The sequence below is a fragment of the Mustela nigripes genome, chromosome 9 (assembly GCF_022355385.1).
Source record: "Mustela nigripes isolate SB6536 chromosome 9, MUSNIG.SB6536, whole genome shotgun sequence".
NCBI classification, from domain to species: Eukaryota; Metazoa; Chordata; class Mammalia; order Carnivora; family Mustelidae; genus Mustela; species Mustela nigripes.
Window position 1 is genome coordinate 3,413,872 of NC_081565.1, and position 13,188 is coordinate 3,427,059.

General features: G+C 60.3%; 1 protein-coding gene across 1 annotated transcript in view; it reads right to left on the minus strand.

The window, feature by feature from the left end:
• GTF3C5 (general transcription factor IIIC subunit 5) overlaps positions 1-10,025 on the minus strand; it is a 14,776-nt gene extending 4,751 nt beyond the window's left edge. Inside the window, exons 1-5 of the mRNA XM_059410433.1 lie at positions 9,588-10,025; positions 7,775-7,994; positions 6,345-6,543; positions 2,432-2,627; positions 1,186-1,290 (exon numbers count right to left, since the gene is read on the minus strand). Of these exons, the coding sequence (XP_059266416.1) occupies positions 1,186-1,290; positions 2,432-2,627; positions 6,345-6,543; positions 7,775-7,994; positions 9,588-9,749 (882 nt within the window). The 5' untranslated portion in view covers positions 9,750-10,025. The remainder of the gene's footprint in view (positions 1-1,185; positions 1,291-2,431; positions 2,628-6,344; positions 6,544-7,774; positions 7,995-9,587) is intronic.
• Between the last annotated feature and the right edge of the window lie 3,163 nt (positions 10,026-13,188).

Genomic DNA, 13,188 nt, shown 5'->3' on the forward strand with positions numbered 1-13,188 from the left:
CAGGCTCCCTGCCGAGCAGAGAGCCCGATGTGGGACTCGATCCCAGGACCCTGAGATCATGACCTGAGCCGAAGGCAGTGGCTTAACCCACTGAGCCACCCAGGCGCCCCTCCCATCGCTTCTCTGAGGATTACATGAGAAGATGCCCCGGGAGCCTTTCCCATGCCACCTGGCACACATTATGTGCCCAGGGAGTGTTTCCGCCATGCCAACGGGCATACACCTGAGGTCCCTATGTCCAGAAAGCTGATGCTAAAAGACAGACAGCAGCTCTCGGAAGTTTGGAGGCAAGAGCCTTCCTTCTGCCCCACCTGTCATCACGTCATGGTCACATCTCAGCCTTGCCTCCCCAGGGCTCCATGTGGGGACGCCTAGTAAGGGGGAGTGCTTTCCTCCGGCGCCTCTGGGAACCTCGGTAACAACACCTCACCCCCAGGGCCTCCTGGACTGAGCCAAAGGCCGATCTGCCCTTCCCACCCCCACTGAGCCCAGGCAGAATGAGCCAAGGCTGGTGGCCCTGTGGTTAGGGGACCTGGGCTCTGCAACTAGGCTGGGGATCCCAAGTGCCTCTGTCACGTGCTGGCTCGAGGACCTCAGCACAAGTCACCTCTCTGAGCCCTGGCTCTGCCTCAGAGGCAAGAAGGGAATCCCACTGCCACCCCCCCGGGAGGAAAAGGGATAGAATACATACCTCTAAAGGGAATATAATAATATAACGATCTGGTCCTTAGAATGTTCTCAATACAAGATCACTTAAAAACGTATAATCCCTAGGGCACCTGGGTGGCTCAGGGAGTTAAAGCCTCTGCTTTCAGCTCAGGTCATGATCCCAGCGTCCTGGGATCAAGTCCCACATCGGGCTCTCTGCTCAGCGAGGAGCCGGCTTCCCCCACCCCTGCCGCCGCCTGCCTCTCTGCCTATTTGTGATCTCTGTCAAATAAATAAAATCTTTAAAAAAAAAACGTATAATCCCTTTATTTAAAAATTATAACTACTCTTTAATCCTAAAATCATCCAGTATGGGTAGCATTACTGGGAGGCCATGGAGGGCCTCCCTGGGGCTGTAACAAGCCACCGGGATGGCGGGGGTATTGCTGGGACAGGGCCACCCGTTCTTGCTGAAGCTCCTAGAGGTCCTATCAGCGATCAGGGTGACTCTGGTGGGAACCAAGGTGAGGCACTCACCATGTAATAGGCCATGAAGGGCAGCAAGACCTTGAGCTTGTCAGGATGGATGCTGATATTGGCCTTGACGGCATTTCGTGACCAGACGGGACGGATTTCAAACAGCTGGGGGTCAAGGCAGAGACTGAAATGAGCACCAGGAGCTTCTTGCCCACCTGGCTCAGGCCCTCCAGAGTGGTCTGGTCCCCAGCAGAGCCTTTGGGAGGTGAGCTGGTGGAGAGCAGGGCCTGACCAGGCAAGGAGCAGCCTCCAGGAGCCCCTGCACTCACTCACGGGTCCCTGGCTTTGGAAGCGGGGACCACACACCCAGCCTGGGTCAGGTGTGGCTGCAGGGCCTGGGTGTCCTGGAACGACCACGAAGGACATGGCCTCTGCCCTCACGCAGCTCACAGGATAGTGGGGGAGGCAGATGACCGAAGGAGCCAGAGCAGGGCCAAGATGGGGACATGCCGGAGTTCTGGACCCTGAACCCAACCTGGAGGGTGGAGCCTCAGTTGGGACATCGTGAAGCTGAAGGGGACGGCCTGGCCCACGGGAGGACCGCAGAAGCCAGTGTGGCTGGGGGATGGGGGCCGGGAGGCCTGGCTGGGGACTGGGCTGTGCCTGGAGGACCAGCAGGGCCCTCGGAGAGCCGCCCCCCACGGCTCCCCTCCAGGGACCAGTAAGGCTGGAAACCGGTCAGGTGTCCACAATCTCTTTAAGAAACAAACCCCCAAGGAAGAGCCCGCTTCAGCAAGGGCAGAGGGGAGCCTCTGTCAGCAGCAACGTGGCCTCCGTGAGAACCTGCTGTTCACGCCTGGGCGGGCCTGAGCAACAGAGGCCCCGGCAGCTCCTCCGGGGGCCTGCCAGCCTAGGGGGCAGGGGGAGGCAGGTGGAAGGCCCCTCGGCCCCCTCCAGCACTAACGGGGGTGAAGCCGCAGGGGGCACCCAGCAGGTGCTCCATCTGGTTTCCTGCCAGCACGGATGGGTAAAGGAAAGCTTCCTGAACCCCAGAGCTGCACCGGAAGTCGCGAGCAGGCAGGGTACTGACTGCTTCCACCCCTCAAGGACCTCTCCAGAACTCTGAGAAGTACTTGAAGTATTTTCAACCTTGGGAATGTAGGGCTTATGTTGGCATGGCGCGGAGATGTGACATCTGGAGACGACATGTTCCCATGTGCCCATGACCCGGTTATACACAGTCAGCACAGCCCCGGGCAACACGGGGGAAGGGCCTGCGGGAACAGAGGCGGTCCGTGGGGCTCACCCTCCGCAGCTCCTCCTCCACCTTGCGGTCCGTGGGGTTGGTGGAGATCCTCCTCCACGTCTGGACGGCGGCCTCCAGTGGCTGTGTGGGCACCTCGTCCTCCTCAAAGTTGACAAAGATGGCGTTGTGGGGGCGCCGGGCCCTGCTCAGGCCGATGAGGTTCTCGCCTGAGACGGGGGGGTTGTTGTAGCCTTCCCTGGGGCGGAGAGAGCTGGGGTGGGCTGGGGCACCTCCAAGGGGACCCCAGACACGGGCCTGCTGGACCAGGCAGGGAGCCCACCTGCGGGTGCCAGTCCCTGGAGTCTGGGCTACGGGTTGGGGGGGAACCTCAGCACCTCTGCCGACGGCTGGGCAGGAACGGGGCAGCGACCATGCCCACAGCTCACAGAGGCCTTGGGGCCTGCAGCTTGGAAACCGGGCAGCGGTGTGGGGCAGGTAGCCGAAAGCGGTGAGGCTGCTGCTCTCACAGCCGCACCGAGACCCGCGCGCACCAGACAGAACCGTGTGGCACGAGCAGGGAGGGCTGGCGAGGCGCAGCCAGAGGGCACACTGGGTCAGCTGTCCAGCAACACAGACGACATATACAGACTCCCCTGATTTACTTGCTTAACCCTCAAGACAACCTTCCGAGGAAGAAACCCATTTCCTACAAAGTAACCGACAGCAGCTAGAAACCTCCCTAGGGTCAGAGCTCGTAAAGACGAGAGCTGGGAGCCCGGGCCCCGTGAACCCCATCCCGCTCCCCTCTGGGTGGTTGGCATCTGAACTACAGCTGGGTGAAGGTCATTACTGAACGGCCCCGGCCTACAGCACAGGGTCAGGAGGGAGGGTTCTAGAGGCCGCTGTGCTCAGGCCGCTCTGTTGGCGCCAGGCCAGGATGCCCAGGGGGTCAGCTCATTAAGGCAGCTGTCGGGGGGCCTGGGTCACTCAGTCGGGTGGGCATCTGCCTTTGGCTCAGGTCATGATCTTGGGGATCGAGCCCTACATCAGGCTCTCCTCTCAGGGGGGAGTCTTTTTCTCCCTCTGACCCTCCTCCAGCCCGTCCTCTCTCTCTCAAGTAAGTCAATAAAAAATCTTTAAAAAAAAAAAAAAGTCTGGTCGTCAGAAACGTCAAGCCTGTCCCGAAGCAGGAAGACACAGTCTCACGAAACCCCACAACCCACCGTGAGCGCCAACGACTCCCACGCGGCCGATTTCATCCCATCCGTACCCCACTCCAAACCCACGAAATTATTGGGAAAAACACTTTTTCACTTTTTAAAGAAGGGTTCTTTACAAGATATATTTATTTCAGTGGGGGATGCCAGCGAGAGAGGGTGAGACAGTCTTAAGCAGACTCCGTGCTAGTGAGGAGCCGGACATGGGGCTCCGTCTCACAACCGGAGGTCATGACCGGCGCTGAAACCAAGCGTCAGGTGCTCACCCAACTGAGTCACCCGGGTGCCCCGAAATACATTTTAAAGCATGTCCTGGACTCCTACGTTCCCATTCAGGTGATTATCACCTTTTATTTATTTTATTCTATTTTTTTTGAAGGGGGAGAGGCAGAGGGCATGGGAGAGAGAGAATCTTAAGCTGGCTCCACACCCATCTTGAACCCAAAGTGGGGCTTGATCTCGTGACCTTGAGATCATGACCGGAGCCAAAATCAAGAGTCGGATGCCCAACCGACTGAGCCCCCCAAGTGCACCCAGGTGATTACTACCTTTTAAATTTGTTTCCATTCTACCTTAATTTTCTACACAAGTAAAAACCATCTGCGTATTTATAAGGAACACACTGGAAAATAAAATTACAAAGATGAGAGCAAGTCTGTGCCTTTTCTGTAAAGTGACTGTTAGAAACCACCGCCAAAAATGTGTAATATGACCCTGACTTCAAAGACATCCCCCAAGACCCTGAACACCCCTAAGAGAGAAGGCCCTAGCGGCTCACTCCCGCTGGTGGGCTGCCTGCTGGGCCCCGGTCACCACAGGGAAAGGGCTCCTTGGGCCGCCTCACCGGGTCCCCCACTGACTTGCTCAAGGAGGAGGGACCCTGTGGGCCAGCCTCCCAGCCTCTCCTCTGCCCAGGGTCCTGCAGGAAGCTCAACTTCCCTGGACCCCAGGAGTGGCCAACAAGGCTGTAGCCCGGCCACCCCCCACCAGCCCTGGTGTACCCCAGAAGGCCAGCAGAGCAGAAAAATCAATAGTGGCCCTGGGAAAAAACGCAGGTTCTTTCCATTTGCTGGAACATCGATAAACCACGTGGAGAGGGAAAAAGGGCCTGTGGTCCAAGGGCAGCCGGCCTTCCTCCCCTGTGCCTTCCCCAGAGGACTGGGAGCAGCTGCCTACGCGTCCCACAGGACAGACAAGTGACTCAACGGCCCGAGCCCATGCCAGGGCCCAGCAGCGCGGCGGCGTCTAGTCTCCCTTGTGTATTCTGTGTCTGTTTCGGGCTCTGAAGGGAAATGCTTGTGGGAGAAGTAATCAAAGCGTTTCAGAAATATGCAAATCGTCTCTCCTATGCCTAAAACTCCCGTGCCAAGGACCACACAAGCGGAAAAACCTGTCACCCCTCGTGGAGGATTTCAGCTGGGAGAGGTGTGGCCTGACCCTCTGTGCTTACACCGTTGTTATTTTCTGCCCCTGGAACCACCACTTGGTCAGAAAGGGCGGGGGATTCAAGAGACCTGAGCCTTGTGAATGGAAGCTGCCGGGAGGCCTGCTTCTGGCTGGGGACACTGGGGAACGACTGGCACCGGGAGGCGCGGGGGACGCCGGTACTCTCGCCTGTCCCGGCAAGAGCGCGGCAGGTTTGCCCGACAGCACAAGGCCTTCCACGTGGGAGGCGCCCAGACTGATTTCTCGAGGACATGCTGGGAAGCTGGGGCCTGGCAGGGGCGGCAAGTGCGGGACGGGGGCCAACCGCAGAAGCTGGGGCCGCAGCTGGAGTGTTCGCTCTGCTTTGGGCTGTGCTTGGAACTCTCCGTGTTTTTTAAGGGAAGACAACAATGCACTTTCTCCTTAGGATCACATCTAAGGCCCTCACCATGGTCTGTGTGACCTTCACCCCTACCACTCTCCCAGACTCCCTCTGCAACCACTCCTTCACAGACACAGTCCCCTGGTCTGGAATGTTCTCCCCAGATCTTCACCGGCCTGGATACGTCATCACTCAGGTCTGTTTCAGATGTCAGCCCCTCTGAGGGCCTCGAGGCCTCACCCACTCACTGCCCTTGTGTCCTTTTATGTCCTCTAAGATGTGCATCTGGCAACGGGGCCCATTGCTCACTCCTGGCTCACTCGCGCTCCAGCCAGCTCCCCACCCAGCCCAGCAGGGACCTCATCTGTCCTCTGCTGACCCAGGGCTCCATGCAGTGCCCCAGGCCATGAGCCTGGATCCGCACTGTTGATGAAAACATTTAGTGACAGAAGAGGACATCTCCTTCTGTCACCCCTCTACAGGTCACTGCTCTGGGCTCCGTCTTCCAGAATTTTCTAGGTTTCTACTGTCATGCCACAGTTTACTTTTGCAGCACAGGATGTGTTTCTACACCTGCCTTTTTCACAGAGCAAGGCACCCCGGCCAAATGCTACATCGGCCCACGAGCCTGCTCTCCCACATGCTGCATGGGGTTCCCTGGCCTGGAAGGGCTGAGCGTTCACTAGCCGCATCCCTCCTCACGCACGATCACTTGTTTACTCTATCAAACTCTGCCCGCCACTCACTGTTCCAAGTATTTCAACAGTGGAACACGAGTCTTCCAAGTCTTAAGGCGACATCCTTATTCCTTCTCCATGGTGTGGGAGCTCAGAGCAAGGTCTCTATGTCACTGGTTCGGCTGCCTCTGGGACCCAGGTCCCCTGACCACAGGGCCCTTGCTCTGAAATGTGATGTTGCAGCAGCCGGGGGGTAGAGTGGAGGGGCTTACCGGTGCTGCGTCTCTGGCCGATAGAAATAGTCCACTGGGGTGTCCAGCCGAGAGAAGATGGGTGGGGGGATGTAGAGCGGCAGCTCTTGGTGGAAGAAACTCTCCTTCTCGGGTTTGAGCATGAGCACCTTGTCGTACATGGACATGTGCCTGCCGCCCTCGTCCGTGTGCACCGCCAAGTACTGGAAGTCAGACATTCCTGGAAAGAGAGGCGGCCAGATGGCAGACACCCCACTACACCCTCCCAGGAACTGGCGGCTGCGGCGTCGACACCCACACGTTCTCCGAGGTACCGAGGGAGCCTTGGAGGTGGGAGCCAAAGCAGCACCCTCTGAAACACTTTGTGCACGCGACTCTGTGCACTTGGGAGTCTCCCGGCAGGGCCGGGGGTCGGAGAAGATGTGGTGCGAGAGGGTCTGGTCTAGGTCAGCACTTCCGGAAATGCAGAGTGCACACGACGTACCTGCGGCCCAGCTGAAGACTCTGGGACGCTGTGCCTCAGACAAGCCCCCAGGCCGGCCAGCGCTGCTGGCAGGGATGTGGACTAAGTGGCCGGGTGCCAGCTCAAACAGACGGATGAAAAACGCATCACGGGAAGAACTTGCCCCAGGAAGGACAGCCCTCGTTGGACAGCACCACATGCCACCAGCACGACTGACGATCAGAATGCCCAGTGCAGGATCCCGGGTCCTGGTTCCATCCTTTTCCACCTCCCAGCCCCTCTTCTGCGTCCATGCTCTCCGCAGACTGTCAGAGAGCTGCAGCGGACGCTGCGTATTCCACTAAGGCTCCCTAGCGATCTGCCAAGCGCCTCCTGCGTGAACTGGCCCTTCACGAGGACCTGAGGAACCCAGGCTCTCACACTGCAGAGAAGAGCCGGAGGCTGAGGGCAGCTGAACGCCTGCCCAAACAAACTGGCTCTTTCTTACTCGCCCACCCCGCCCCGCCCCTTACCGCCTCCTCACTGGGGCTCCCTGTGGGTAGCAAACTGAGGACCCCACGGGAGACACCCAGGTGGCCAAGAGTCCAAAGGAACACGAGGTCCCGGGGGCTGAGATGATCTGGGAAGGCTTCAGAAAAAAGGCAAGACCAGTACAGTCAAGGCCTAGACACGGTTCTGAAACTGGAGACCTGCTAACCAGTCTTATTTGGGCCCATATAACGGCCTTAAAAATTACGGGATTACTCAGAACACGAGTCTTTCTGGAGAATGCAGATGAGCAGCAGTGAGCCCACAATCCGCTGACGGCTGTGCATGGAGGGGGAAACGTGCGCCTCCTGGATGGGGCCTGGACTGTTCCACTCTGTTTACCCCCCGCCCCTCATTCCGGGGCACAGACTGGCCCCCTTCCCAGTGTGAGGACCCACAGAGCACCTACAGGATGTGGACACAGGTCCTAAAATAACCCCACACAGGAAGCTGCAGTTACCTTGAAACTTGTAAATGGTGGAGACGATGCCAAGTATCTCTATGTCAAACGGGGCCCCGGGGTGGGGCTCAGGCCCCAGCACCTCCCTCTGCCGCCTGGTCTTCCTTCTGACCCGGAGCAGCAGGCTGCTGGTACTAAAGCGGTTGGCACACACAGGGTGGCAGTAAGGGTCCTTGGGCCGGAAGTACAGCTCCAGCCTCTTGGTGGGGTCCGCGTAGATCTGTGGCAAGGCGGAGGCAGAGCGAGGCAGTGAGCAGCTGAGTGATGGGCAGAGAGCTGCCCCTCGCTCAGTGAGAGCCCGATGGTGACCCAGACCACAAGGAGAGGGCCAGGGGGCGCAGGGTTCATTCTGAGCTCTGAATTCTCAAAAGACCCATTCTTCGAACCCAAGTATCTTCCTTTTTATCTGGTAGAGAAAATGAGGTTAGTCTCCCCTTCTTCTAAGAGGCTGGAGGCTGCAGACGGGGACAGCCAGCTAAGTAGAGCCCCCCCACCGCAAGGGCCCGTTCAGTGCAGGGAATCAAGTCTACCATGGAGGAACAAAGGCTGGCGGGGGTGGGGGTGGCTTGTCTTGACCTTCCTCCCCCAGGTACTACCTGCCCCACACGGTCATGCTATCAGTCTCACAGGCAAACGTTCCCAGGTCCAAAGGAAATGAAATCAACCAGGAGGAAGCGCTTTGGCTCTGCCTAGCTGTCACCTGTCCTTTCCGAGCCTTGTTCCTTCTCCTTAAAACGGAGATACGAACAGCACCTGCTCATGGGACTGCAACAGCGAATTGCTGAACCACGGAACAGGCAACACGCTTAGTCTGGTGTCCAGCTCCTGGTGAACACTGTACGCGGGTCAGGTCACCCATGAGCGCCTGCCTGGCACAGGGCAGGAGGGACACAGTAAGGGTCAGCTCTGTGGCCACAAAAGCCCCAGCAATGCTCACTGGGCCAAGAGTATCCGCCTTCCAGCTTGCTGGTCCCCACCCAGCACTGATGCTGCCTGGTCCCTGGGAGGTGCTCGGGAACCAGGGGGGGCGGGGTGCGGACCGACAGGTTAGGAGCCCCGACCTTCAGGAATCCCCTCTCACAGGACACGGATCAGTGAGACTGTGAGGCTGGGGACAGCCCCCGCTGGGGGCCGGCAGAGAAGCTGCACCCGCTGCACCCAAGGGGCGGGTCAGCGGCCGGTCTCTTCCAAAAGGCTCACACTGCAGCCGGCTAGACACCTCTGGGGTTCGTGAGAGCGGGGCCCTGGGTGTCACGGCGAAGTGAGTAAGCCAGGGCGAAAGAACAACACGCGGCTAACCGGGCCCCAGCGGCGCCCGGTGCTGCACGCGGGGCTCCCCCATTCACGAAGCCGGAGGAAGCGCAGCGAGCGCAGACTTCGGGGGGAGCCGCGCGGCCGGGACAGACCACACGGGTGAAAACGTCAGTGCACGCCGCAACCAGCCGGTCGGGGCGGCTCAGGCCGCGCCGCGGTCCCCGCGGTCCTGGGACGGGGCGCCCGCTGGGGCTCCCTGCCTCGATGCCCCGCGCCTGGGCCTCCGCTGTGAATGCGGCGGCGGCAGCCGGCGGGGCCCCGCACACGGGGACCGCACGGACAGGACCCCCCGCCCTCCCGCGCCTCCGCCGCAGCCCGTTCCCGCGGCTCCCCAGGAAAAGGGTCCAGCCCGGCCTGCGGGACGCCAGTCCCCGCCCACCCGCCGCCCCGCCGCCCGCCCCGACTTCCGCGGCCAAGGAGCCCACCCGCCCCGCCGGCCGAGGTCGCAGACGCGGTCGCACCCGCCGTCCCGGCCACTCCCCCCCGTCCCGCTTCTCACCCGCGAAACGCCCTCCTCGCCGCCCAGCGTCCGCAGCATCTTGGACACGTCGCGCACCACGCCTGGGTACTCCACGCACACCATGCGCCGCTCGCGCCGCAGCTCCACAGGGACCGCGACCCCCGGCCCCGCGCCGGCCGCCCCCAAGGCCGTCGCCGCCATCGCTGCGCGTCTGGCCCGGCCCGCCGCGGTCCGCCCCTGCGCGCGCTCCGAGGGGCCTCGCCGCGATGGTTCCGCGGAAGAATCGTTCCGGGTCCCCTCGCCGCTCGAGTCTCTCTACATCCCAGGGCTCCGGCGGACGCGAGGCCTCTGAAAGCAAAGGCCAAGTCTAGACCCCCAGGCTTCGGGGTGAAGGATCGCCTGGCCCTCAATTTAGGGTTTAAAAAAAAGAGGGTACCCCCGAGGGGCGGGGCAAGGGCTTGTCGCCGCCAGCAACCCGCGAGGGACCCGGAGGACCGAGAGACGCCGCCCAACTTTCCATTTCAGCCAATGAAAACCCGAGGGCCGATCAAGCGACCGGGGGAAGCCTGCTTCCGCCCCTTCTCGCCCGCTCATCGATTTCAGCCAATGAGAAAGTAAAACTGGGCCAGGTTCCCACCCCTTCCTATGTCTCCTTCCAATGAGGACTCGGGGGCGGGCTCGAGGCACACTTCCGGCGCGTGGAGGGTCGGGTGTGGGAGTGCGCGCCGCACCTGCACGCACGGAAGTCCCCGAAGCGCCTCGGCCGCGGGGCTCGGGATGCGGGCGGGGGCGGGGGCCGACCCGCCGCGAGGCCCCGCGGGGCCGGGGCCGAGAGGACGGGGAGCGGCGGCTGGGGCTGACGGAGACCGGGGCGCGAGGGGACCGGGCTTCCCAGAGGACCTCGGAATGGACGGGGCGCGTGTCGGGGTCGGCGGCCGCACGGGCCGTGGAGGGGGTTTTCCGAGGAGAGGCCGCCCCCGTGGCGGCACCGCGGATGTCGCGCGTCCGCTTGTCCCCGGCCCTGCGCAGCGAGCTCGGTCTTCGGGAGGGGACTCTCCGCGCGGTCCGCGAGGTCCGCCGACAGGCCGGCGTGTCCCGGCAGAGCCCGGGGCGTGCGGTGCGCGGGGGTCAGTCCCGGCCCGGCGGGGGCCCTGGGGGGAGGCGAGGAGGGCTGTGGAAGGGGCTTCGTGTTTGCTCTAAAGATCCGGTCTGCTCACGGGACGGGGGGGGGGGGGGGGGGGCGGGGAGCAGGCTCCCCGCTGAGCAGGGGGCGCGACCCGGGGCTGCGTCCCCGGACCCTGGGGTCCTGAGCGCAGCAGAAGGCAGAGGCTTAACCGACGGAGCCCCCCGGGCGCCCCTGGGAAATGTTTTCTGTGGGCCCCGGGATCTGAACGTTGCTTTCTGGGCCCCCGGGTCAGTCTGGGAAGCACGCGGGAGGTCACAGTAGGTGTTCCCAGTTCCTCAGCCAGGACGGGGTCGGCCCCGCACCCTTCGAAGTGGACAGTAGTGTTCACTTTGGGCCACCAGGGGGCAGCAGAGCGTTCTCGCGGGCAACACCGCCACCTGGTGGTCACTGGTGCCCGTGACACCTGGAGGAAGGAGGAAGATGGGCGGGGGGCGCGGGGAACGGAGCCTCGCGACTGTCCTGCGCCGGGGGGTGCGGGGGAGGGGTCAGCAACCTGCTTCGGATCTCGTCCGGCCGCAGGGAGGCCACGCCCCTTCTCCGACCGACTTGCACGCATGCGCAGGTCCCGAAATCCTCCCACGGGTCCAGCCGCGCGCGCCCAAGTGCTGGAACCTCGGAGCGCGCCCAGGGGCTTCCGTTTTCCTCTTAGCCGCAAGCGGGCCGAACGGTTGCCCCGAACACTGGCCTTCCTGGTCGGCTCGGCATCCCAGAGCGGAACCAAACGAAATGCACGCAGGAGGGAGCTTCAGAGTTGCTTCACGAACAGCGTTCACGTTGCTAAGTTAAATGTTCTCCTACGCGCCAGGCGGAGGTACCTTTGCAGCGAAGCTAATAAAATCTAAACGCCAGGGCCCCTCGACTGCAGGTGCCTCTGGGAGGTGCCTAACCATCGTGTCCACACCGGCATGCGCTTTCATAAAATTCTTTAGAAGTAAGACATTTCGACCACAATTACCGACCTGGCCTGCCCTCCGTCGCACCTGCCCTCGTGTTGGGAGGCATCCAAGGGGTCACAGGCATTTAAGGGACTTGACGAAGGGGAAGTGCAGCCGGGAGTCCGTTGGGTTTGGATTCCACGGAATACGCGTGTGGTCCACAGCCGGGCTGTTGCTGGCCATCCTGCGTGGGAATGACCCAGGAACACACGCCACCGTGATGGCACACGGAGGACGTGGTCCTGGCCAACCCTTGCAATGGAAGCTCTCTGTCCGGACGTGACAGCGCAGACTGAACAAGTACAAGTGTGACCTACATTTCTGTTTGGTTTTCATGGGAATCGCACAAAATAGGATTTCCTGGAATTCTGTGTAGGGCTCGATTCTGTAGCGGTACTGTGGGGAGCCTGCATGTCTGGGTGCAAAGTAGCGTGTTCTACGCTCTCCAGCATATCTGACCTCCGTTTGCTACAGCATTCTCTGTGCCAAGTTGCAAAGCTGAAAAAAAGGAGTTCTAACCAGCAGGAACAGAAGTCGGATTTTGATAGCCAGACTTTCCATCCTCTCTGCAGAAAACGTTACAGATTGTCCAGGGCCGGCTTGCTCAGTCTGAAGAGCGCGCACCGCTTGGTCTCCGGATGGTGAGCTCCAGCTCCAAGTCAGGCATGGAGCTTACTTAAAATAACTACCAAAAAGAAAGTTTTTAAAGATTTTTTTATTTATTTGACACACAGCACAAGCAGGGGGAGCAGCAGCGGGAGAGGAGAAGCAGGCATCCCGCAGCTCAGAGAGCCCCATGTTGGGATGCTGGGCTCAATCTCAGGACCCTGGGATCATGACCTGAGCTGAAGGCAGGCATCTAACTGGCTGAGCCACCCAGATGCCCTCCCCCCCCAATTTTTTTTTTTTTTTTAAGATTTTATTATTTGAGAGAGAGCGTGAGAGGGAGAAGGTCAGAGGGAGAAGCAGACTCCCCTCGGAGCTGGAGCCAGATGGGACTTGATCCTGGGCCTCCGGGATCATGACCTGAGCTGAAGGCAGTGGCTTAACCCACTGAGCCCCTCAGGTGCCCCCCAAAAAATGTTTAACAAAAATTACTGTACGTATGAGAAGGCGGACAACGAATATGTAGCTAAAGTATGTGGGAAAAGGCATTCTAGGGCGATGTCCAGCCTTTGATTAGTATAAATTTTTTTCCTGGATACTTAGATGTCATATAGAATTGTTTATCATTTGTCATAGGTTTTTTTTCCCCTCATTCTAAATAGTGATTTGCTTTTCCACCTAATTTTGTGTTCTTAATTTTGTATTCTTTGGTGTAGATGAGGACCTTACCAACGTGTACGCTTCCAGCACCAACGCCCAATCTCAGAACTGCCCCAAGCTGTTTCACTGTTACGTGGCAGCACGGGGTCATTCACAGCTTTCTAAATCCTAGCTCAAAGTGGGACCTCTGGGGACACCTGGGTGGCTCACTCCCTTAAGCGTCTTGGCTTAGGATCCTGGGATCAGCCCCGCC